The sequence below is a fragment of the Vicugna pacos genome, chromosome 27, assembly GCF_048564905.1.
Source record: "Vicugna pacos chromosome 27, VicPac4, whole genome shotgun sequence".
Taxonomy (NCBI): Eukaryota; Metazoa; Chordata; class Mammalia; order Artiodactyla; family Camelidae; genus Vicugna; species Vicugna pacos.
In genome coordinates, this window is record NC_133013.1 from 17954466 (window position 1) to 17981084 (window position 26619).

The window sequence follows — 26619 nt, forward strand, 5'->3', positions numbered from 1 at the left end:
TTTACAGTGTGTTATTAATTTCTGGTGTACACCCTAGTGATTCAGTTATACTTCAGTTATACATATATGTGTACATATGTTCCTTTTCATATTCTTTTCATTAGAGGCCATTACAAGGTATTGAATATAGTCCCTTGTGCTATATAGTAGGACCTTGTTGTTTATCTATTTTATATATAGTAGTTAGTATCTGCAAATCCCAATTTATCTCTCCACTTTCCTTTCCCCCTCAGTAACCATGTTTGTTTTCTATGTCTGTGAGTCTCTTTCTGTTTTGTAAATAAGTTCATTTGTGTCATTTTTTTAGATTCCACATGTAAGTGATATCATATGGTATTTGTCTTTCTCTTTCTGGCTTGCTTCACTTAGTATGACAAGCTCCAGGTCCAGCCATGTTGCTGCAGATTTTATTATTTTTTATGGTTGAGTGGCATATATATGCCACAACCTCTTTATCCAATCATCTGCCGATGGACATTCAGGTTGCTTCAATATTTAGCTATTGTAAACAGTGCTGTTATGAACACTGAGGTACATGTGTCTTTCTGAATTAGAGTTTCCTACAGACATGTGCCCGAGAGTGGGATTGCTGGATCTTAGGCTAAGTCTATTTTTAGTTTTTAGTCTTTAAGGAATTTCCATACTGTTTTCCATAATAGCTGCACCAAACTACATCCCCATCAACAATATAGGAGGGTCCCCTTCTCTCCACACCCTCTCCAGTATTTATCGTTTGTGAACTTTTTAATGATGGCCATTCCTACTGGTGTGAAGTGATACCTCATTGTAGTTTTGATTTGCATTTCTCTGATAATTAGCGATACTGAGCATTTTCTCATGTGCCTATTGGCCATCTGTATGTCTTCGTTGAAGAAATGTCTTTTTAGGTCTTCTGCCCATTTTTTGATAGAGTTGTTTGGTTTTTTGTTGTTGTTGTTATTGAGTTGTGTGAGCTGTTTCTATATTCTGGAAATAGTCAGTTGCATCGTTTGCAAATATTTTCTCCCATTCCATGGGTTATCTTTTTGTTTTGTTTATAGTTTCCTTTGCTGTGCAAAAGCTTGTAAGTTTAATTAGGTCCCATTTGTTATTTTTTCTATTATTTCTATTGTCTAGGTAGACTGCCCTAGGAGAACATTGCTAAGATTTATGTCATATAATGTTTTGCCTATGTTTTCTTCTAGGAAAAGTTTATTAGTTAGTATTTTCTCATCCAGGAACGTGGCACTTCCCTTCAAGTCTTCCCTTATTTTTCTGGTAAAGAACTTCTCATTGCCTTTGTGGAGGTCAGTGGTTATCAACATTAGAAATCCCCCTGGGAAATTCTAAAAGATACCAATGCCGGAGTCCGGCCCCCAGAGTGTAAGGTTCCCTGAAGGTTGAGAGCCATAGATGTAGGTCTTACACATCCGTTGTTTCCTCTTCAGTTTTTCCTTTTAACTTTTTATTATAGAAATGTTCACAATACACAAAAGTAGAGAGAATAGTGAGATGAACCCAGAATCAACCGCCCTGCTAGTGCCTCGCGCCTGCTTAGCCCATAGGTGTTCACTTCTTCTTAGAAGGACCGAGGTGAGGGATGTGGACGTAAGGTGATACTGTGCAGATTAGTGTATCTCAGACAGGTGTGTCTTATGGTTATGTGACCTGCCCTTGTGCAAACTGTGCTGCCCCTGGAGCAGATGGCAGGCCTTCCAGTCACTGTGGTACCCTTTTGGCCTTTTGAAACTGTGATCTTGACCAGAGGCAAACTAAAGAGGGCATCAGCGTGAAGCCTTCATTCTTCTTTTCCTGTTCTGCACCCGCTCAGAACTCTCTTTCTGAGAAAATTGTAAAAGACCTTTTCCCACTCATCAAACTAACTCCATTGTAAACCACAGAGGCGCTAATCCCTTGTTGTTGGGCGTCTTCGCTGATGGGATTAGAAACTGATGAAAACAAATCTCTCTTGAACAGAGGAATTTCTAAATGGGATATTATACATTCTTGTGACTGAGAATCCTTCATGCTGCCTTTGAAAGATAAATTAAGGAAAATCCTGCATGACAGCAGTTACCACTTATCTCAAACTAACAGTGCCAGGCACGCGCTGAGTGTATCTCTTCCCTTGATCCTCCTGATGCCTCAGAGGTAAGTGTTGATTTCCCCACTTCCCGGGCTTAGGGAGGTTAAGTACCTTGCCTGGGGTCACACAACCAGTAAGTGGCAGAACCAGCATTCAAACTGCGTGATTCTTAACCCCAACTCAGTACCACCTCCGCCATGGTGTTCATTTTCTATTTAGGATATGGCATATTAGAATATAGGGGAGCAGGGAGACAGTCAAGCATTTAAAAAGATCTGTCGCTGCTATGGTGGTAGTGGTCATTACTGTTTTTATTAGTAGGTGTTGCTCACATAGCACTTGCTGTGTGCCAGGCACTGTTCTAAGTACTTTATTGGATGTATTAAATCAGTCACCCCCCCCTTTACGGATGAGGAAACTGAGGCTCAGCCAGGTTGAATAACTTGCTCCAGATGGCAAAGCTGATGAGTGGACGATCCAGGTTTCCAGCCTAAACAGTCGAGTCCTGGAGCCCAGGCTTTTGAACCACAGCCTCCATTGCCTTTCTGTGAAAGGGACTGTGTCCTGCTGATACTTCTGAGAAGTTAGGAAATAGTTCCCAGTCAGATGCATTTTAGGTTTAAAGCAAAAGAGCAGCCAGGAGCTTCTCTGAGCCACAGAAATAGGCCTGGTGGGTTTGAGCTCTGGTTTTTGTTTATCTCACATCCTGCAGACATTCATGGGGCCAGATCCTGTGATGAGAATATAGGCTGGAGTCCAAGTCCCTGCTTTCTTGAAGCTCCCAGTCTAGTGAGGAACCGCTCACCATGGAAGGAAGAATCGGGGAAGCAGTCCCCGTCAGTCTGCACTTACGGCTGGGCTTGTCCCAAAAGAATACTTACCAACAGGAACCTTTTCGAGGACAAGGACCAGATTTTCATTTTCAATTTTTACATTATTTTTTGGTTAATTTCCTGCATCTAGTGCCTCACTTAGAGAGAAAAGAAAATAGTCTCAAATGATTTAAGTTACTTTTTCCTGTGAGTTAAAACAGTGAAGTGGGCTCTTCCCTTATTTTTAAACACTTGACTCTCTCACATTAGGCATCAAGCTGAGAATAGGGGCCTGAAATAATAGCATGATTGGCGGAGGAGCTCATTAGTGTCCAGCTGGGTTTAATACTGGAATTTTTGTTTTTCAAACTGTCTTTTGGAACCTCAGCATAAGATCAGAAAACTTTGCATTGCTTAGAGGGCAGCATTTCTGTTTTAGAAGGGAGGGAGGCCCTGTACCTGGGGCAACCATATAATTTAGCATCCCAGCTGGGTCACTTCTGTGAGTGAATAACTGCATCAGAATAACAGACATACTCCAGGACTCTCTCAGGCAAACTAGGATGTCTGGTCACCCTGCCATCCAGCAGGCTGTAGAGATCACCCGTGATCCAAGACATCTTGCCATAAGGAGTTGAAAACAGTGATTTTTTTTTTAAGACAGTGATTTTTAAGGAACTTCTACTTTGTTTTTACTGCTTAATCTATCTAAAGATATGTGATTAGATCATGAACACAGATGTTTCTGTAAGCTTGTCATATCTACCACTGATGTGGGCTCCATTTCGAATCATATTCATGATTCCAGATGCCAACCATAAACTGTGTTCCCTCTGTGATGGTCAAGTGTTATAATGGCAGAAGGACATGGTGGGAAGAGAGGAAGAGGAAATGGGTGAAGAGAGAGGAAGAGTTGGAAAGTGAATATAATGAATTTGCAGAAGCTCAAGCGTCTTAGTAAAACATCTGACAAGAACATCTGCTGAGAATCACCAAGCACTGAGATGGTGCCCAGGGGCCCAGAGTTAAGGGGACATGTTGAAGAGTAATATTGAGCGAAACTGTAGAGAAGAAGCATTGACGTGTCTGCATTTTGGGGATGAGATCTGAATATTTAACCTTCAGCCAGAAGAGGGCAGTTTTTGGCATTTCTACACCTAGGGAAACAAAACCAAAAAAACTCATTTGTGAAAATCTTTGTTTCAGAGATAAGGGCAAGGCCAACTAATATGGTGGGCAGAGGGCTCTCACTTTTATTTCTAGAGCTGTTTTCTTCCTAAGTGACTCAGCTTTGCAATAGCTTGCCCACAACTCTAAAAAATGACTCATCTTCACTATGAAAATGACAGGGGCTGCTAGGCTCCCAACTAGCCGCCAGCGAGCCATGTTGCTAGCCTGACCAAATCACTCTCTTGGATTAAATTTAGTGGGAAAGATATTTAGGTATTTCTTTCCTGTCCCCTGCACAGTCACACTGGCCCATATTGTGTGCTTCCATTCCACATGATTCAGACTTCCTTCTTACCCAGCTAACATTGTTGGCACAGCCACCATGTGCCTAGCATGGATAGAGAGATGACTCAAAGTCTCCATCCACAAGGAACACCACGTCTCTGTGTCCCTGTGTTTGAACCTACTTAGTCATGTTAGTGCCATTTGGGGAGAAGTGGCTTTTGAAATAATAGTTTTCAAGCAGCCTTAGCCTCGTCTTTGTTTACGGGTGGGACGTACAAGAAAAATGTCTTTCCTGTCCTCAGCAGTTTGCTTTTCCAAGATAGTCCTGTAGCACTCATCTCTCTAAGGCTAGGTTAGTGTCTCATATTTCATCTTGCCCTAAAAAGCTGCTGCAAGATTAGATACCTAAATCTTGTTACTGATGTTAATCCCTTAAAGATTAAATACTTAGAACCTCATTAAAATCCTCCTAATATTAAAAAACAGATCTCTGTAGCTCTTAATAAAAGAGCCCAGGGAGGGGTTCCCAGACACTGAGGGCGTTTGGTAACTGACATCAGGTGGAGACCCCAGGAGGACCCAGAGTCTACCAGAAGGCTGATGCCAGAGCTGGGCAGAGACCACATTCTTGCCTTTTCCTTGTGTGATAGAGATGGCAGCTCTTCATAAAACACCCAATAGCTTGTCCGGGATTAAGCAGGGCTCGCCTTTTATCCAGATCAGAAGTGCTTGGATTTAAATTGAGGCTCCCAAAGTGCCTACCCAATTAACTGTAATTGCTCCTCAGTAGTATAGCAAATCTGAAGGTACAAAATCCGAGTTTTTTTTTTTAATTGAACTGTAGTCGATTTACAATGTTGTGTTAATTTCTGGTATACAGCATAACAATTCACTTGTACATATATATTCCTTTTCATATTATTTTTTATTATAGGTGATTACAAGGTATGGAATATAGTTCCCTGTGCTGTACAGTGGGACTTTGTTGTTTATCAAAATCCGAGTTTTGTTACTGCCCCAGTGACATCTGAACATCTCTTCTAAGTCTCAAATAATCAGTCTCAAACCTGGATCAAGATAGATAGGACTAAAAGGAATCCGGTGATGAGAAAGTAAGACTTTTAACAATTAAACAATAAATCCCGGCAGTACAATTACTTACATAGATGTGGGATGCCAGGCAAAGGACGTGGGCTTTGGGGTTACACATGGTCCAAAGCCTGGGCCTCCCTCTCACTCACTGTGTGAGGTTGGGGAAGTCATTTTGTCCCTTTAAATCTGCTTCCTCATCTGTGTTTAGGTTCCTAGCACAGGACCTGGAACGTAGTGCATCTTTCCCATTCATTTAGGTGACAGTGACTGAGTACCTGCTAAGCGCCTGGCCCCACAGATACAGTGGTGAATCTAACAGAGGTTCATCCAATGTTAGAACAAAACATAAAGATATAAATAATTAGCCAAGGGATTAAAAAAACTAGGCAGTAAGAGGATGGTATAGCTCAGTGGTAGAGTGTGTACCTAGCATGCACAAAGTCCTGGGTTCAATCCCCAGTGCCTCCATTAAAAATAAATAAATAAAAACCTAATTACCTTCCCCCAAAATAAAAAATAAATAAATAAAAATTAGACAGAATCTCAAGGAAACAGTGGTAGTAACTTATTGAAAATAAGTCCCTCAGCACCATGTCTTATGCATGAATAATGTCCCCATCACAAGCTGCACAAATCACTGCTCCGGCATGAGGGGTATGTTGGGTGTATTTAGCATAGTCAAAACTGGTCTAAGGAGATTTACACATCTTTTTAAGAAATTATTCTTTATTTTTACTAGATTTTTAAACCAGCTGGATTTTTTTTATTGAAAAGTGAAAGGTATATACAGTAAAAACATTCAAAAAGTGCTAACATCTATATACAGTGAGTCAAACTGTCTCCCTCCCACCCTAGCCCCTGGTTCTCCACTCCAGAAAAGCAATACCTGCTACAATTTTTCAGCAAATATTCAATAAGGTATGTGTGCACATATAATCCCTTTAAAACCCAAGTACACACAGGAAATGTTGCCATCCCACTGCCCCGTCCCTGACTTTGTCCCTCAGTAAGGTGGCTCAGAGTTATTCCAAGTCAGCATATCCAACACTACGTCATTCTTTTTCACAGCAATTTAGCTAGTCCTCTACTGATGGAAATTTAGGTTGTTTCCAGTCCTTTGCTGCTACAAACAAAACTGTATTGAAAATTCTTGCACATATATCTTTGCACACATGTGCATATATCTTTTCACATTTCTGCAGTATGAAGTCCCCCAAAGTGAAATTGCAGGACCAAAGGTTTGTCCTTTTAAAAGCATTAAGGTGTTACCACATTGCCTTCTAAAGGCTATCCCAGTGCCTACTCCCTCATCAGTGGATGGACCAGCGAGCCTTTACTCATACCCTCCCCAGTGCTGTGTATTGCAAATTTGTTGGTCTTTTCTAATATAGGCAGTGGAAAAGGACTGAGAATTGTTTTAATTTGCACTTATTTAACCATGAGTGACATACAGCATCTCTCCAAACTGCCCTTTTAAAAGACAAAAGAAATGGAAAACTGAGGATTTCACCTACCTTTCCTGTCAACTTGGACAGTGGTTCTCAAAGTGTGGTCCCTGGACCAACACCACTTGGGCACTCATTAGAAATGCAAATTCTCATCCCATCCAGACCTGAATCGGAAACTCTAGAGGTGGGTCCCAGCAATCTGCGTCTTAATAAGCCCTCCGTTTAGGCCTGACCCCTAGAGTTTTTGATTCAGTTGGTGGGGTGAGGCTGAAGAATTTGCATTTTCAACAGCTGCAGGCATTGCTAATGCTGCTGGCCTAGGGAGCATGCTTTGAGAACCAGTGAATCAATGCAGCTTTTCTGATGCACTCTACAAAAAAGATTACCAGAAAGTAATTGTATTTAGGGCTTTAAAGGTTGTTTTTGTTAGGAATTTGTTGGACCCAGAAGAGGGGCCTGGTTGGGTTGAGCAGGGGCTTGCCCCCTGCAGAAACCTGGCTATGAGAAAATAGTTTGGAAAGGTGCTGCCAGGCTAACAGCCCTGCTTCAGAAGCTTGCAAAAGGCAGAGCAGTGCCCCCATGTGTGAAGGGTGCTTACTGCAAGTGGAAAGGGAAGTCTGTAAAGGGCTGGTCCTTTTACAGACAGAGTATGCCTTTAAAAAATGCTTTCTCCTGTTGATCTGAGCCAGAGAGATCCTTGTTCCCTAGACAGGTGGTTCTCAGCCCTGGCTGCACCTTGGAATCACCTGAAAATCCTGTAAAAAGAACACCCATGCCCGAGTCCTACCCCCATATATTCTGACTTAATTAATCTGGGAAGAGCCCGGGCATTAATTTTTGTTACTGTTTTGCAAGATCCCCAGGTAATTCTAATGTGCAATCAGACCAAAGAACACTACTTTGGAGAAAAATCTAGAAATCTAGATTGGCCTTTTCAAGTGTTAAGCTACAATTCCTTGCTTAAATGATTTTTTTTTTAATTGTGGTAAAATACACATAAGATTACCATCTCCATCATTTTTAGGTGTACAGTTCAGTAGTGTTAAGTACATTCACCTTGTTGTGCAGCCGATTTCCAGAACACTGTTCATCTTGCATAATTAAAACTCAATATCCATTAAACAACAATTCCCCATTCCCCCTGCCTCTGAGACCTGGCAACCACCATTCTACTTTCTGTCTCTATGAATTTGACAACTCTGGGTACTTCATATAAGTGGAACCATACAGTAGTTGTCTTTTTGTGTCTGGCTTATTTCACTTAGCATAATGGCCTCAGGGTTCATCCATGTCATAATATGTGTCATAATTTCCTTCCTTTTAAGCCTGAATAATATTCCATTGTATACGTGTACCACATTTTGTTTATCTATTCATCTGTTGTTGGACACTTGGGTTGCTTCCTACTTTGGCTATTGTGAATAAAGCTTCTATGAACATGGGTGGACTTAAATGATATTATTAAAAGAAAAAAGAATTAACAGATATAATAATAGTTAACATTGAATGCTCATTAGGCCTTGGCCTAAGCCTTTTACCTATGTCTCTTTACTCAGTCCTGCAAATGACTCTGGGAGGTGTTCACTTTTATTACCTCCATTTTACAGATGAGGAAACAGACCCAAAACGGTTCGGTAACTTGCCTAAGTTACTTTTCAAAGTTCCCTCAGGATAAAAATCATTTGGAGTGTTTGTTAAAAGTACCCATTGCCAGACTCCATCCTGTTCCGGCGGACTTTGAGCCTCCAGCAGGGAGCCCAGAGAGTACAGGATTTGCTTGTCATCATTGGGAGTTGGGAGCATTTGGGGCCACTAAGTGGGCCTACCCTAGGCAGTGTGAACACAGAGCTCTTTTACTTACCATGAGGCCGGACTGCCTCATTAAGGCTGTGTTTTTAAGGCCGCTTAATGGCCTAAGATAGGTGAACAAATATCTCTAATAGGATTTGTGAATTTTTTATTTGTTGCGTGACTGAGTAGCTGTGATATCAGCTGAGTGTGTTTGAAGATCGTTCTTTAATGTCACATCTCCCCATTTTAAACTGAGCATTCATTCCCTAGAGAGATAACATTTCTTCTATTGCTGCCCTTTTAAAAAGGGAAGCTTGAATGAATGACCTAGGTAGGGACAAAAGTCTGGCATTTCAGATTCCAAAGTTAAGAGTCAAGGTTCCCTCTGAACCAGCATTTGTTCCTTCAAGAGCCATTCAGAGGTTCACCAGGACCCATTCAGAGGCCATCAGAATCCACTCAAGGCATCAGCTATTTATTGAAGGCCTGCAGGGTGCCCCAGCCTCTGCTGGGTGCAGGAGGGAGAAATAGGAGACTGGAGAGGGAGACGTGCTCCCTTCTCAGAGTGATGCCTGAGTCTCTCCATGCTGTGAGGGAGCAGCTCTTGGCCCCTAGTTTTTCCCTTAGTCTAAAGCATCTTTTGCCACCTTTCGAGCCTCAGGAGCTCCCAACACTTTGAGATTGTGATCATCAGTCAGTCTGGGGGATCTTGTCTGGAAAGAGGCATGAGGGGGCCTTCAGGAGCATCAGGAATATTCTGCATCTTGCTCTGCACAGTGGCTACTTGTGTGTAAACATGTAGCTTCATCAATTGTGCACCTTCTTGAGTGTATGTTATACCTCATAAAAAAATAAAAATAAAAATGCAGTGTGCAGTCAAGACACACATTGTTAAAAAAAAAAGGTGCTAAACAGTATGTTTGCTGCCATTGGTATTTTTAAAAAGAATATAGGAAAGAACCTTTTACCATATCTTTTATTTGAATTTTGTGCCATGTGCATGAATAACCTACTCAAAAAAAATGTTTTAATGCATATTCCTGGGCCTGGCCCCCATCTTACCAAATAAGCTTCTTTAAGGGTAAAGGCCAGGGATGCCCATTTCTGATACCCTCTCCAGGTGATTCGATGTGCACTGTGGGTGGAGAACCCCTGCATGAGGTTGTGCTGGCCCAGCCTAGGCTGTATCCTACTGTGAGAGGAAGGTAGATGCAAAGGGGAGCTTGTCCTGGCTCAGAAGTTCGTGTCCCATGGTTTGCGGGTTAGGGAAGGAGCTGTTCAACTCTGTTAGGGATGGCCAAACCTCTGAACCGGATTGGATCTAAGTGGGAGGATGTGGGACAAGTCTGTTTTCATTCTTTTTTTTCAATGGACAAAATCTGGACTGTCATCCTGCTGGTCTTTCTTATACATGCTTCTTGGCAAAGTCCCTAACTTTTCCTGGTAGGTTTTATTTTGTCTCCCTGCAGAGTCAGGTTGGGCCTTAGAAAGATGTGATGAATCCTTTCATGTGTATGACCACTAAGCTCCTCCTCTCAGCAGAGCTGCTGAGACATAACATGACTTCACCAACTTCCCAAGGGGATACCGATTGACATCATCTCCCCTGGGCAAACTGGGTCCAAACACCCTCTCGTTCAGAAGTCTCCCCTGTGTGTTTCTGAATAGGTCTGCACCCTGTCCCTACGTCACCAAGAACCTTTTATCCTATTCCCACAGAGCATCTTGGCCATCCCTCTGGACTGAAGTTTGTCTTCCTTTCTTTTCCCCACGCTCACAAGACGATCCTGTAAATAACAGCCACTTGGTACTTTTCTTAACACCGTGAATCACTGTACACAGGGGTATAGCATCCTATTTTGTAGCCTAAGAAGCTAATCCCAAAGAGAATTGCTCTTGCTTTTGTTTACATCTGTGTGCGAACATATGTGCTCATGCACAGCCTGAATATCTGTTTTGATTTCCGTGAGTATCCAGATAGATTTCTCACAACCCACCTTTAAAAGAGCATTGCCCATGTGTTTGAGCCATGGTCTCTTCCCTCATGGGCACTGCTAATGCTGTGTTTCCTCTTATACGGAGGGGCATCTGGGAACATCTCTGCAGGTAGCCAGAAAGAAGTCTGGATATATGTGTCTCTCTCTAAACACACACACACACCTATACAGTCATCCCTTAGTATCTTTAGGACATTGGTTCCAGGACCCTGTGAATACCAAAATCCCCAGATGCCCAAGTCCCTTACATAAAATGGTGTCGTGTTTGCATATAACCTAAGCATATCCTTTTGTATTCTTTAAAACATCTCTAGATTATTTATAATACCTAGTACAATAAGAATACTATGTAACTAGTTGCTGGTGCATGGCAAAGTCAAGTTTTGCTTTTTGAAACTTCCTGGGATTTTTTTTTCCTGAATATTTTCAACCTGTGTTTCGTTGACTCTGCAGATGTGGACCCAGTGGTTACAGAGGGCTGGTTGTATCCATAAATGTTTCTCTCTCTCTCTCTCTCAATATCTTGACGCTCACTTAGCAAACCTTCAACTCGCATTTTCACCAATTTTTGTTGCAGCTGAAATGATTGAGTAGTCTTCCCTCTCTGCCCACAGGCTGCACCTGGGAATTTGGAGCCATGGTAAACTACATCAAGAAGACATATCCCCTGACCCAGCTGGTGGTCGTGGGCTTTAGCCTGGGTGGTAACATCGTGTGTAAATACTTGGGGGAGACCCAGGCCAACCAAGAAAAGGTCTTGTGCTGCGTCAGCGTGTGCCAGGGCTACAGCGCACTGAGGTGAGTGATCCTGGCCGTGTGTTCCCACATCTCTCTGCCATCAGGTCCTCCAGTTAGCACTCGTTTACTGAGATGCACAGTCACCAGACACTGGCCCATGGAGGTGAGGGGAAATGCTGTGGCAGACTGAGCAGAAGTTTCTGGGTCTTGGAGTCACCTCGATTTACTTCCACACCATCCACTGGAGTTGTCCTACCAGTCCCCCTAAGCCGGGGATATGCAGATGTATTTGGGGATCAGATCTGTAACTGAATAAGCCAAAGCTCCCCCTTAATAGCTACTGTTTCCCTTTGGAGTCTCTGTGAGATGATATAATCTGATCATACTCTAGCAGTTCTGTGGAACTGTGAGTTTATGAAAACACAGGAGCCTTGGCAAACCAGCGTCTGAGATCTGGGCCTTATGATCCCAGATTCCTTCTATTTACCAAAGAGTTGAGTCTCAGATGGCATCTGGAAGGGATCTGCGATTAAAAGGAAACCATTTAATATGTGCCCTCACCTTCAAATTGTCATCTCTCTCAGGCATCCCAGAATCACACAAAAGAGATGACCTACTGGGTGAAGATTTACCTCTCCTCTCAGTCTCCTGCTGACAGAACCCTGCAGGATGAGTCCTAGGAGGGCATTATCCTCTGCTCTGAACCGCCCCCACCAACATTAGTGTTTTCCTAGATCACTCCAGAGTCACCACATACACACACTCACACATACTCATCCACACATACTCACTCACAACTCTCCAGGTTCTTCACGTGCATTCATATTTTTTTCTGTATTTACTCCTTATGATAATGTCTTTTGTATTACAAATGGGTATGACCAGTTATTAAAGATCTCTTGAAGAAATCCAGAATCATACAAAAAAGTGAAAAAAAAAAAAACCTGACACCCTGACTGATCCAGTCTAATGTCAAGCAGCCCTTATTGTTAATAAATGAATCCTTCCTTTTTACCTCACCTATTATTTCTCATGGTGTAGTTTAAGCCTATTTTGTCATTTTCTGATGGATAGAGGCTATTTCTAAAAATATCTATTACTGGAATTTGAAGTCAACACATCCAAAGGGCAAATGAAGGCTCAGAATTCAGCCTCTGCTTGAGCCTTAAAGCTGGCCAAAAAGGAGAATTTAAATGTACCCAAAAGTAGACATGAAAGATATCCCTGCTGGAACCTTTCCTGAGTTCCAGGGCCAAGGCCTGGGTTCCCGTTTTCCTCACCTGCCCGATGGGGATGACAATAATAATAAATAGCACCTCCCTCACGGCGCCATTGTGAGGCTCAAATGAGTGCAGGCATATGAACTACTTGGAACAGACCCAGGCACATAGAAAGTAAATCAGTAACTCTTCATTATCATCATTACTCACTGTAATATGATAAGTAGATCAGTGGATCACAAAGACCAATCTGGTGAACTGGTGACTGCCTCACTTCATTAAGAATCACCTGGAGAATCACATTAGAAATAAATTCACTTTCTTGGGCCTCACCCCTGGAGATCCTGAGTCACGAATCTGGGGCATGGGGCCAGGAATCTGCATCTGAACACATTTCACAAGTGACTCCTGAGATTTAGCCACATTTAGTAGTTACTGGGCCCAGAGACCTCAGTGGTCTCTCCAGCTCTAGTATTGCAGGACTGAGTTCCCTCGTCTTCCTGATGGGAACTCTCTCCTTCACTCCCTTCCGCACACTGGTGCGCCAGGACATCCACCTTTATCTTGGCTTGACTAGAAATATTCAATTCATAGCCATTACGTCACCAGAGTTAACCAAAGTCCCATCCTTCCGGTGACTGGGATGATAGAGCAGTGACCAAAGGTACCCCCCAGGACCCAGGGAGCAGGGCCTGGCCGGAGGCCCTGCCTGCTCTCACCTGACAAGTGGTCCAGGTTTTGGCAAGCCTTCTAGCCTCTGTCAGATCAGGCTCACTGGAGTCCCTTCCTCAACCAAGTGCGGTGAAATTACTGTGAACACTGACTCTGTGTTTAGAGAGCACTGGATTTGATAAGCAGGAGGATGTAGGACCCATTTGTTTTCATTTTTTCCAACGCAGAATCTTAAATAACAGCTTCCTTTCGTTTTGCTGCAGCAGCGCCATCTGCTGCTGGCCAGCGCATAGACCCACATGTTTGACGAACCAAGGTGTTTGAAATAAGGCAAAGGTTTAAAAGCTAGGAAACTAACCAGCAGCTGTGAGGTGCTGCACATTTTGCAGACATGGTCTACTTACTCCTCTTTAAGGCCTCAGAGCTCTTCGTACCCATAGTTACTTATTGTCGCATTAGGCTCCTGCAGAGGAAGGAGACAACTTTATCCCCTAGAGCTCAGACAGCTAATGCTCGGGCTAAGATCCCATGACCCTACACACAGGAACGGGACACCATCACCCTGTGTGTGCTGGAGCTGCTGGGGGCTCAGGTCCCCTCAACATTTTAATGAGTTCTACTCGCTGAAAGACAGTGCCTTACTTTCAACCAGTGTAACCTTTTCTTTTCCTGCCAAGGCTTGAGGGCGATGAGCCTTTTCAGCACGAGGATGATGGCAGCCATGCTTCCCTTACACCGAGGTGGAGCAGGGAGGGCTCGCCTGCCTCTGCAGGGGCCACACAGGAGTTCATGCTTCTGGTAAATCTCTCCTAGTTGAGCCTACAGACCGCTGGTCAGTGATCCATCCCCTCCCTCTGGCTTCTGGCCCCAGGCGTGCCCCTCCCCGCTGGCCACAGCCCCTCGTAGGCTCAGAAGCCAGTGCCCGCTTGCTGTAGTTAGTGAAGTAGCTGCTGTTAAACCAGCCCACGTTTGCTGACATGCTGCACCAGTGAAGGAAGGAGACAAGTGCCCCGAAACTGCATGGTATAGAGCTGACTTAACACGTTTCCTCAGCACAAACAGCCGCCGGCTAACCTTGGAAACGTGTGTGGTCAGACTCAGCCTAACTCTCTGGTTTAATCAATCATTTGAAGCTGGGCCCAGTCCCCAAGAGGGTATAGAGAGGTTTTCTTTTGCCTGCACGCTTCGGCTGAACTAGCTGGAGGTAATGACCTCTCTGCAGGTTGGCCCTGCCTCTGGAGGACAACCAGTTGCCAGCCTGGAGCCTCCTTCTGCCTTAGTCTCTTGGGTCCAGAGGTGCCACCATCTTCCTCCCAGAGGCCACACTGTTTCAAGGCTGGTCCTGGTGTTGCCTCCACTGCAGCAGGACTCTTCCTATAGGGCCAAGTTAGAAGTAGCCCACGTGTCCACCAATTTGGTGGAAAACAAGGCTGGTTTTATTTTTTTTAATTAAGAAAAATCTATAAAATGACAGACTGTGTATATTAAAAGTAGTGGAGAAGGCAACTATGTAAAACTCTGTAGGGAGAAGGAAATGGGGAGTTGTCATTTAATGGGTGTAGAGTTTCATATTTTCAAGATGAAAAAGTTCTGGCAATCTGTTACACAACAGTGTGAACGCACTTAACACATATGAACTATATGCTTAAAAAGGATTAAGATGATCAATTTTTGGTATGTGTTTATTACCACGGGTTTTTTAAAAAAATTTTAATGATTGCATGTGGGTAAATCCTGGAAGGGAATCCCTTCCCTCCCCAAATAAAAATAGTTGTTACATTGTTGTGGGAAAATATTTAATGTACTTTAAGATTTCATTAGCATATTATTTTCAAGGTATTTTTTACTATTGCCTCAGACCATACTTAATAAATTCACCACCAATCTTAATTTGCAGTGCCCCTGCCTTCTTTGCTTTTTTTTTTTTTAATATTAGAGTCATGCTTGCCCATCCCAGCTGTAGAGAACCTCTCTCTCTCGTTCTCATCCTCCATATTTTCTCAAAGACCACAGGAGAGCTGTTCAGTATTCTCAGTCTCTCAGCACTCTGAGATGTAATTTATATGAGCCAGGAGATTTGAATTCCTTTGGGTGTTAGATGCATTCTTTGCCACATTCATTCTCTTCCGACTTTAATTCCTTTTAATCAGTGCTTTGTTCACTCATTTTGCAAGATGTGAGTTGGAAAGTTGAGCTTTCTCTAAGCAGCACCCCGGTAGCATAAAGTGGTTGGCTGGCTCAGCCATTTCTTGCCTAATTGATTGCTCTGAGTGTAATTGTAGACCCCTGTTTTGTTTAGACCCTCTTCTAAGTGATTTAAAAATCCATCTCCTTGCACAACACCTTTTAAAATCCTTTTAACTGTGCAGAGAGAAATCTCTCACCAGCCGATGGCCGGGAAACCAGTATGGATAATAACCTGTCATTTAATGTTACATCAATTAGAAATAAAGGCATTTTAAAGGAACTTTGTTTTGATATAGATAGGTAAGTAGATCGATGGATAAAATTCTTTAAAAGTCCATACATGTTATTATGGAATAAGACTCCCAGAGAAGCCGTACTTGGGGTACTCTCCTCTTCTCATTTGTGATCTCAATGACAGAAACACTTTTTGAGGACTTTCAGGGGGCATCGTCCCTTTTGGAGTCACCCTGGTTCTTGCTGAGTCTATGAAACCTGCCAACAAAGTTCACTCTGGATTATACAAAGGCTTTCCTTCCTGTGATTATGACCTGGCTGCGTTCTCCCCAGTTCCACTCGTCTCTCAGCTGGTCTCTCCTGGCGGGCTGGTATCTGGCTCAGCCTGGGGAGCACTTCTTGCCATCCCTTCTCTCTTCTGGGGAACATAGCTGTCCACAGGGAAGTCAAGAACTTGAATGTTCTCCTGCGTGGCCATGTAAAGGATTCATTCAGTGTCTGCAGAGCTGGAGTCCCCTGGATTTGGTGCCCATTTTGTGGTTTGCATCAAAAAATGAAAATTCATTTCTTCCATCTGACCTGGCAGATCTCACCCAAACATTTGCCATATGTTTTTCCATCTTGGTCTGTGTTTTCTTGTCATACAGCACTTTGCTCCTTCTCTTTCTGAAAGTTTACCCTACTTTGAATAGCTGCACAGTGTCCATCACAGGATTCTTTCCAGTCCTGGTCCCATCTTAGCAAGTCTCACTGATACCTCTGAAATCTTACAGACTCCTGAGTTAAGTTCACCTGTGTGTGCTCTTCCCATTGGCATGTCAGTATCTGAGACTATAAATGTCATCTTTCCCTCCCCTTTCTTTCCCATTTGCTCTCATGACACTGCTATTCTCATCAGCCTGTCATACCTGAAGTCTGTCCACCATGGTACCCTATGTCACAGTCTCATCTGAGTGTTTTCCCCCACCTCCACCATAAATCTCTTTAAATCTTCTTGATTGAGTCATCTGGTTCCCAGGTGGACATTCTCTCCATCCTTGTGAGTTGCATGCCCAGGAGCCTGCCTATCCCTCGAGTGTCTTCAGCCAAGGCCAGAATTCAGACCCATTCTTAACATTACCAGTTGGCCAGCTCCCCATTCGCCACAACCACCCATCTGCAGAATTCATCCACCATTAACAGAAGCTATGAAAGGACCCCGGGGCCACCAGGCCTGTGGCAGGCCTGGGATAGAACTATAGGTACCTCAGTCATAGAGCAATCTAGGTGTGAAAATTCCTCTGGTTCAACCTCCTGACTTGGCAGATAAGGAAACTGAGGCTTGGAGAGATGAAGTGGCTTCTGCAGTTTAGTGAACTACCCAATGGGGTCAGGCGGGCCCTAGTTCAAGTCTCTGCTCTAACTCTTGCCAGCCAGGTAGCCTGGACATCTTGCTAGACGTTCATCCCATTGCCAGCCCCAAGCCATGGGCTCATTTTTCTCTCTAGCCTGATTCTGTCTCCTGCCTCCTCTCGCTACAAAAGAAGGGCAGATAAATTGGAGTTTGGCTTCGATGAGAGCTGCTTGAGTGAGGCTCTTGATGGGGCCGTATGTATAGTGGTTCCCGATGACCTGCTGGTCTTTTGCCTTCCCTGAAATGGTTGCTGAGGCTCACAGTTAACAGTTAAAACTGACTTTGATCTAAATTTTTAGTAGCTTATAGTCCAAAAGATTTTCTATTTTTCATCTTTTTTCTCCTCTTTCTTCTTCATCATTTTGGAATGTTTTAGACACCTACGAAATAAAAGAACTAGGATATTGAACCCTATGTACCCATCACCAGCTTCAACCATGCTTAACTCTTGGCCACTCTTATTTCTTCTACACCCCATCCACTCACCACTCCCTGGTAAACTGTATTATTTTAAAGCAAATCCTAGACATATCATTTCATCTGTAAATATTTCACTATGTAGCAGTAAAAGACTCAGATCTTTTTCTTAAACATAATCATAAGACTATGATCACACCAAAAATTAACAGTAATTCCTAATATCATCCTATTTCTAGTCAGTGTTCAGATTTCCTTGATTGTCTCATGGAAGTTTTTTAATAGGTGGTTTGTTTGAATCGGGATCCGCAAATGTCCACACATTACCTTTATTGATTTGTCTCTTAAGTTTCTTTTAGTCAGTAGGTTCCCCTGTCTTTTATTTCTTTTCCATCTGGTGGTGGTGGTGGTACTGAAGAAGTTAGGTCTTTTTTAAAATATATGAAATGAATATTTTTTAAATAATACGTTGATCTTTGTTATGTTTTATTAAGGCACTATAAAATTAAGTTTAAGTTTCAGTCCCTTAATTTTATACCCCAAGGTGGTAAAAGACATCCCTTAAATATAATGAATGATAAACCAAAGATATGAGGAATCAGTGGTAGCCAGCATTGGTTGGGTGAAACATGGGTCCCAGCTTCCTTATCCCAGTTCCTCCCTGAGCCCTGGGCCCCTTGATTCCCCAGAGCCTTTCAGTGAGTGATACTTCTAGGATTATTTAGTCAAGAAATCTGCAGCACTGAAGCACCTTCTCTTGGCTTCAGTTTACCGTCAGTGTCTCCTCCCTTCTCTACCTCTGCAGTCCCACTAATATGAAGGAGATCCTGACAAGAGCTTTCAGGAAGTCAGCAAAGGGAGAAATGGATGAAGGCAAGAGAAAGCTAGGATTTGGGGGTTATTGGCTCTCTGAGGAAGTGTCAGTTTGGGTCCAAGGTCAGAGGAGAGGGAGCTGTCCAGGCAGCAGGCTATGGTTCACAGGTTGAGTGACCCCACGTCCCTCCTTCCTCAGACCAAAAGGCAAGTGTCCACAGTCCTGCCTTAGCTGGGGCCCTGCCCATCGTGATGCAACATGTCCTTCCTGCTCCCGCAGTGTTTGGGAGCCCTCCACCCACCGAGCATTTATAAAATGGCCTTTAACCTTTGAAGGCAGCATTAATCTTCACTGTGAGCTTTGGCCCATGTTTTGTGGGCATGTCACAGACCATTAAATCCACAAACCCTTTCCCTTTTAACTTTCCACCAACTTTTATTTTTTAACTGTGATATTATGGGAAATGTTTGCTATTCCAAAATTGAAGTGTGGCAGCTTTGAGGAAATTACTTTTATAAATAACTCCCTGGATTTTTTTTTTTTTTTTAATACCTACGAACCACCCTCCCTCTCTCAAGAGTCCCCTCTCTGGCCATCTGGGAAATGAAACCAATGGATTCTGTGTGAGAATAGTGACACCCAGATTTGTGCCCAGGGTGTAATCAGGCCTCGAGACTCAGAAATCTGCCAAATGAAGGTTAGCATGGACTCCATGACAGCTGTGTTTGGGTTCACACCCAAGGGAAGAAAGCATTGAGCAGGGAGGGCTGAGCGGCAGCCCGGGAATTACCACATCAGTGTTTGTTCACCTGACACGTGGGCAGGGATATCTGGTCACAGAGGCGTGTAGAAGAGGCTGGCCATGCTGTCTTCTCCCACCGCACAAGGTGGTGGTGGCCGAACATGGGCGCCAGAGCCAGGTTGGACTCAGCTAGACTTGACTGTTCTGGTGTGACCCAGGGCAGCTCTGTCCCTTGACCTCTGAGTCCACGGTTTCCTGATCTCTAAGTGGGACTGTTACCTGCCTAGTGACCCCCACTTCAGTAGGCCTCACTGTGCCAGCTACACACACTAGCTCTAGAGGTCATAAGACTCATGGCCCCAGCAGCCATGCCTGGAAGGGGTCTATGGCCTCACTACTTCTTCCATTCTTGCCCCTTAAATGTTAAAGGCTAATCAAAAGAAAGCTCAAATTATGTGATTTTCCTTTGCCATGCAAATGGCAACAAAAGAAGTGTTTTTTTCCCTTCCAATTTTTAAAAATTTATTGAATGAAAGATTGTTTAAGTTCTCTAATGCTTTATGGGGGCGGGTATAGCTCAGTGGTAGACCTCCATTGAAAAATAAATAAATAAACCTAATTACCGCCCCCCCCAAAAAACAAAAGGAATTCAGCAGTATAGTGCTTTACAATTTTCAAAAGTTTCACGTACATGATTTCATATAATCCCATAATAACCCTTTTTCTCCCCTCTACCCCTATATTGCCCCTCCCCCTTCTCTCTCCCCACTGGTCACCACTGGCTTGTTCTGAGTCTGCTTCTTTTTCATTTTCACTAGTTTGCTGTATTTTTTAGATTCCACATATAAGTGATAAGAAGAAATGTTTTTAGGTTTTTCCCTACACGGTCCTTCTCCGCACCCACCCTCCCCTTACACACGACTATTAAGCCAGGAACACTTGCTTCCAGGGTAGGAAGCTGAGTAGGGAATGTGCTCAAATGACAGTTGAAGCAGACTTTGGTACTGGCAGGTCCTATGACGACGAGAAGCCCAGGTGATGAAAGAGGGAGTCGGGAGTGTTACCAACCAAGCCTGTGGCCCCAGAGAGCTTTCTGGCCGGGGCCTCACATTCAGCGACGCTGTTACAGCGTTTCTGCACATAGTTTGAGGACCACACGTTGAAGCCCACGTTCCAGCGTAGAGAGCCGGCCTCCCCAGCGGCAAGAGCCTTGCCTCCCGCCTGCACAGCCACGTCCTCCCCTGGACGCAGTCGCTCTCACTCTGGCTTGTGGTTCTTCCAGGGCCCAGGAAACCTTCATGCAGTGGGACCAGTGCCGGCGCTTCTACAACTTCCTCATGGCAGACAACATGAAGAAGATCATCCTCTCCCACAGGTGTGTGCCTTCCCTCCTCCCCTGGGAGACCCACAGGGCCTTTCTGAGCTTATTTCAGAGTCACTAAAAGACAAAGCTCCTGTTTGTCCAGAAAAAAAAAAGTCAGGGATCGAACAGACTCTCAGCTGACTGCTTTGTGACTTGGTTAGAAACAAACTTGTCCTAAGCTACCAAGTTCACCAAATTGCTCTCTGCTTCCATAATTTTCAAATAGTCCAGAAGGAAAGAGAAACCGGTTCTACTCCATTCTTTCCCAGATGAGGGCAGTCCTGAGGGTGGCTCATCATTGTTTAGGAAGCTTTCTTTTTAGGGTGCTTTTGGGCTTGGAGATCCAGAATCATTCTCTGCTGGCCCCTGGGGTTCTGACCAAGCAGCATTGTGGCAGGAGTCCAGCCACTGGTGCAAAGCATAGAGTCTGTGTATCCACCACACTCTTCCTGCCTGTCTCCTGCTCAGAATCCTTTGGTGGGTTAGCCCCTGACAAGTGCCTAGAGCAGCGCCTGGTCTGCAGTAGCGCTCAAGAAATACCAGTGATGATTTCTTCATTGTGGTTATTGTTTGTGATATCATCTCTTTCCCCACACCTCCCTCCCCTTCCAGCTGGACTGGGCCCCTCAGAGGCCCACATGCCCTCTGGTCTCTCCCACACCACTTCTGCCCTTTCTGAGAATGTCCTTCCCATCATCTCTGCTGGTCCAAACCCAGTGCATCCTTTTAGGTTCCTCTCAGGTGTCTGCCTCCGTGAAGTCAGCTCCTCCTCCCCCAAGTTGTTTTTCTGCCGCCTCCCCAGTGTGAATCCTGTGTCTTGAACTAAACTGGAAAGCACTGGAAGGCTTGATGTTTTGATTTCCCCAGAGCCTGGTACATAAGGGGCACTCAAAAAGTATAATTTTATAGGGGTTTTGACACCATCCTAGGAAAAGCAATCTAACTGAATGGTCAGTTTCTTACTCTTTTTTTTTTTTTTCAGTGGTTAAAAGAAAATTTGGTACTAGGTGGCCAGCTGCACAGGAAGACTGGGCTTCCTGTGGGTGGGGTTCACATGGCGCCCAGGCAAGACTGGCGCTCACAGGCCTCTCAGGCTGCCAGGCTGCGGGGAACGTCCCCAGACCTCGTGTTGGGTGGGTGGAGGACACAGGCTGGCTGAGTTTCCACTGAGCTCATGGTGTTTGAGCATCAGTTGTGTGCTGGGCCCTAAGCTGGGTGTGCCTCAGCTGAGGTTGGATGGGTCCAGGGATTTGCTGAGGTTCCAGAATGGGTAAAACCAGGCCATCAGACACCAAGTCCAAGTCCTCTGTATTTCCACACCTCTGGAATGGAAAGTGAACTTCTCCCAGGGAACATTTGTTTTGCTACAGGGCCCAGTCTTGCCATTGATTAATTAGTCCAGAAGGTCCATCGTGTAATTCTTAACAAAATGAGAGAGTCCTTTGGATGTACTCGAAGTGTATTTACATTTTTTAAATATACCACGGAAAACCAAATGTCTAATAGAAAACAGACTTATGGTTACTAGCGGGGAGGGAGGGAGAGATAAACTGGGAGTTTAGGATTTGCAGATACTAACTACTACATATAAAATAAACAACAAGGTCCTACTATATAGCACAGAGAACTATATTCAATGCAAAAGAATATGAAGAGGAATATATATATGTATAACTGAATCACTGTGCAGTATACCAGAAATTAACACAACATTGTAAACCGAGCATACTGCAATAAAAATAAATAATAAGAATGAAAAAACCAAATGTCTAGAAATTTGGGGGGCACCTGTATTATCATTCTTTTCTCATCAGCATTGTCTGTTCTTTTTTCAAATTTTTTTCTAGTTTTATTGAGGTATAATTGAGATACAGCACTGTGTAACAGGGCACTTTAAATTGTGAATTCTATCCTATAGGTATGCAATCCTAATACTCTTCTGGGGAAAAAAAATTTAAGAAATTTGTTCCTCTTCTTTGGGAGAGGGTGTGAATGGATATCGGAACATTCAGTTTTTATAATGAATCTTTCCCACCATAGAGCCAAACCTCAAAGCAAAGTCAGTGTTCCTTCAGCTGTGTGAGCGGGAGCCCTTGCTGGGAATGGAAGTCGAAATGTGCACATTTTGACCTCTACCTTTCTTGTCATCCTCTCATATGGATCTTTTGCTTACTGGAAATGATTACTCTTCTGAGTGCACATTAGCTTTTTAGAGCTGTTGATTTGCCCAAATGCTAAATGGGTAAACCATTATCTTCCTTGTTAAGTGACAGAAACAGCTCATAAAGGGAAAGGGGTTTTGCCAAAGTGGACAAAAATGTCAACACCAGTGTAAAGACAGGGCCTCCACAACTTTGGACTGAGCCCCCCTCCACCCCCAGTGTGGCTGATAGCCCACCCCAGGCCACAGTGCCCATCCTGAGACCTCCCAGCAGTGCAGGTTTTGTAATAGTTGCCTAGGCTCAAATCCACTCTTTAGTTTGTTGAGCTGCCCCTGAAAAGGAAAATAAGGTCTTAACGTTCATACTTCTTCAGTTATTCAAAAGTCAACAATGTGACCTTATCCTCTGGGACATTCTGAAGGCTAAAGTGATTTATTCCTAAGTTCCCCACATATAATTTGTCAAAGACCCTCCTGGCTTGCCTCTGGCTTGCCTCTACTGTGGTTATCTATCATCTGCTTCTTTTAAAAAACTTTTTTCCAGCTCTACTGAGGTATAATTGACAAAATTACAAGATATTTCAGTGTACAGTGTGATGATTTGGTTATCATCTGCTTTTTATTTTCTGTCTGCTTTTTTTGTCTCTTCTAGGCAAGCTCTTTTTGGAGACCATGTTAAGAAACCCCGGAGCCTGGAGGACACAGACTTGAGCCGCCTGTACACGGCCACATCCCTGATGCAGATCGATGACAACGTGATGAGGTGTGCCCACAATCTGGGGCAGGGTGCCAGGCGGGAGACGGTGAACCAGCGCCTCCCAGCACCATGGGTTTCCTCTGCCCGCTTTAGTGTTAAGGGTGAAGAGCATTGTTATTGTTTTTTGTTTTTTTTAATATGTCCACTGTCTAAAACCTGAAGATTTCAGAGGAAAATCCAAATTTCTAATGTCTCTTGAAACAATAGGAGAAGGCTCTGATCACTCGTTCTGCCTTCCTACACGGCACAGCTGAACTTGAACAAGGGCGCTGAGTGTACACACTCTAGTTGTCCGTAGTCCTCACCCTACGGGCTGTGCCTCAACTCCGGTATGGGGATCAGGTGCCACAAAATCTACATGTGGCAGTGGAGTAAAAGGAGAAGAAAATATTTCTTGTACCGTCTGTGTCTCTACCATAAGTAGAAATATCAAAAATAGACCAAGAGAGCTGTGTTTTGCAAGAAAAATGGACAGAGCTTCTCCCTCTAAGGGTGTGAAGACTCTCCTCTGAAGTGTAATATGCAAACCCTGCCCCCTTCACTCAGTTAACCGTTTCCCTGCCTGTCCCCACTAGCCCCTCCGTGACCTGAGGTCCCAACGCTAACAATGTCCCCTTTCCTGGCACCAGTAGTTTCTGATGGAGGTTAGCCTTAGCTGGAAAAGGTAAAGTTGATCTCTGACCTCATCGTTCTCTTTAAAAAACGTCATCCTTTTTATTTAATGATCAAAAGCAAGCTAGCGTTCATCCAATAGGTAGGCAGATACTGACCTCAGGGTGTGGGATCTGTACGTCCTTCCTTAAGGGATTTTAAGAACATTTTTACATCAAGTAACCTTGAAATAAACTCATAAACAGTTACTCAAAGGAAATGGAAATGAGGAGATTCCTGATATGTTCAGAAGGGGAGAATGAATTTTACCCATCCTCACTTACAGTGGAGCGTGTGACTTTAATGTACACATTACCCTAGTGAGAAAAAAACAAATTTACTCGAATCTCATTCATCTTCCAAATTTTTTTAAGCCCAAAAGAGAGTGTTCTTCAACTCTTCCTAACACTCTTCCTTTTTAATTTTGCCAGATAGTAGCACTTTTCATGATCGTAACCAATTTGGGCACCCTGACCATTAACCCATTGCTAGTAATACTGAAAGACTGGAGTGCCTTTCTGGAGCACTGAGACCACAAAGGGACTAACTTCACGGAGACAAATGTCCTCGAGATGCTCTCCGCACTCAGCCTCTCCTATTATGTTTGGCTTAATAGTCCAGCCTGAGCATTCTGGGTCCTTTCCCAGAAGAGATGTCTAAAGAACCTGGTAGTGGAAGAGGTCCACAGCTTCAGGGGAGCCCAGATATCTTGAAGACCCTAGTCCAAAGAAACTCACCATTCAGAAACCGAGGCCCTAATCTGTGTCAGAAAGAAATGAGGTTTTCAGGGATCCTCTGAGCTGGGGCTGACTCGGCCTGCTGGTGTCAGAGCTCCAGGCTGAATCGTGCTGGCCTCACTGAGCACAGGGCAGGGCAAAGCTGCAGTACCTGCCTGCTAGAGCACTGAATGGTTCGTTAAATGTCCGTGTGTCTCTAACTGCTGCTCCTTGGGGGTAACTTTGAATCCCCGTCTCGTTTCTGTTATCCAGTGCTTGTTTCATTCCAATTCACAGTGACCCAGGTCACTCTGCCAGGAAGCATTCTGTTGAAAACAAAGTTCTAGTACATGCCTTTGAATTGCAGTTTCTTAGTGCCTATGGTGACATCTGGTTTTATGTCAAAAAGATGTAATAAACACTAATAATTACTATAGATAACACTTATTGAGTAACTACTCTGGGCCAGTTATTATGCTATTATATTAAAATGTCACTTTAATGTCAGAAACCTCATGGTGCCATTAAAACAGAGCCTGTCCTAAGCTCCATTTTACAGAGGAGAAGCTCAATGAGATTAAACCTTTTGCCTAAGGTCACAAGGTAAGTGGCAGAGCCAGGATTTGAACCCGCATGCCAAAGCTGGGTGCTCTTAACCCCTAACTCTGGTTACTTGTGTATATTCCACTGACATTATGAGTTAGTGCAGGAACTGGTGCTGTACTCAGATCAACTCAGCATTCCAACCTTGTCTTTTTCCTTTGTGTGTGTGTCCAGGAAGTTCCATGGCTATAACTCCCTGAAGGAATATTACGAGGAAGAAAGCTGCATGAGGTACCTGCACAGGGTAAGTGGCGACACTGACTCAGAGGTGGCAGCATCTCAAAATTAGCGTCATTCCATCCAGCTCAACCCAGGGTCTAACAGGCATCCCTCTGAAGTTTCCCTGGTGGAAGCTCAGCCAGCATTTGGCTCTAACCGCTCTAGTTGTTGACTTGGGTTTATTATTGAACCAAACTCTGCCCCTCTGTGACCTCCATGTAATAATCCCAGAGCTGCCCCTTAGTGCAGTGAGGACCAGCCTGCTCCCCCATCTGTGTGAAAGTCCTTAAAACTGCTGCCACATTCATTATTTTCTTACTCTTCCTTTGACAATACAATCCTGCTTGATTCCTGCCATGGTTCCTCATAGGAGATCCGTGTAGATTTCTTACAATCCTAGACCCTTTTTGGGGCCACTGTATATTTTGTTGGTGTGGTGCCTAGGATTGAAATCAAAATTCCTGCCATGATCTGGCAAGCACAGAGTAAAATTGGTGCATTTCTGTATCAGAATGATAGAGGAGCATGTCTTTTGATGGTGTAGACTGGTTTATATTAATGCAGTTTTCAGCAGCTCCAATAAACTGTGTGTGTATTAAGCTTGTGGCCAATGATAACCCCCATGTTTTTTACCTGAGCCACCACCAAACCAGTCTCTCCCATTCCGTCTTTGAACAATTACTCTTTTTACTCAAACACAGGACTTCCCATTTATCCCTGTCAGTGTCCTCCTGTTGGTATGGCCCACCACTCCCCCAGCTAAAGCAGATCATTGTGACTCTCTGTCCTGTCGTCTGTCATATCAGCCATCCCTCCTGCTTCATCATCCAGGCTTTTTGTGTCGTCATTTAAGCCATTACTGAAACATTGAGCTGTCTAGAGCCAATGTCAGGGACATCCAGTTTAGACAACTAGTCATTTCACCCCTGAGCATGGCTGTTCAGTAATGTCTGCGTTACCCCATCAGCATCATATCTGCTAAAATGAAAAAAGACGCTATTTTTGCTGTTTTGCTAAAACAGATGTTAAATGCAAATCTGCCAGGAGCTTCCTAATATCCACCAGCCTGCTC

The 26619-nt window shown here is 43.9% G+C and overlaps 1 protein-coding gene across 3 annotated transcripts in view; it reads left to right on the plus strand.

Moving 5' to 3' along the window:
* The window catches only part of ABHD2 (abhydrolase domain containing 2, acylglycerol lipase), a 96845-nt gene that overhangs the window by 54553 nt on the left and 15673 nt on the right, over positions 1 to 26619 (plus strand). For all 3 annotated transcript variants that reach the window (XM_006198463.4, XM_072950758.1, XM_072950757.1), the window contains exons 6-9: positions 11275 to 11458; positions 20360 to 20452; positions 23254 to 23364; positions 25503 to 25572. In XM_006198463.4, the coding sequence (XP_006198525.1) occupies positions 11275 to 11458; positions 20360 to 20452; positions 23254 to 23364; positions 25503 to 25572 (458 nt within the window). The remainder of the gene's footprint in view (positions 1 to 11274; positions 11459 to 20359; positions 20453 to 23253; positions 23365 to 25502; positions 25573 to 26619) is intronic.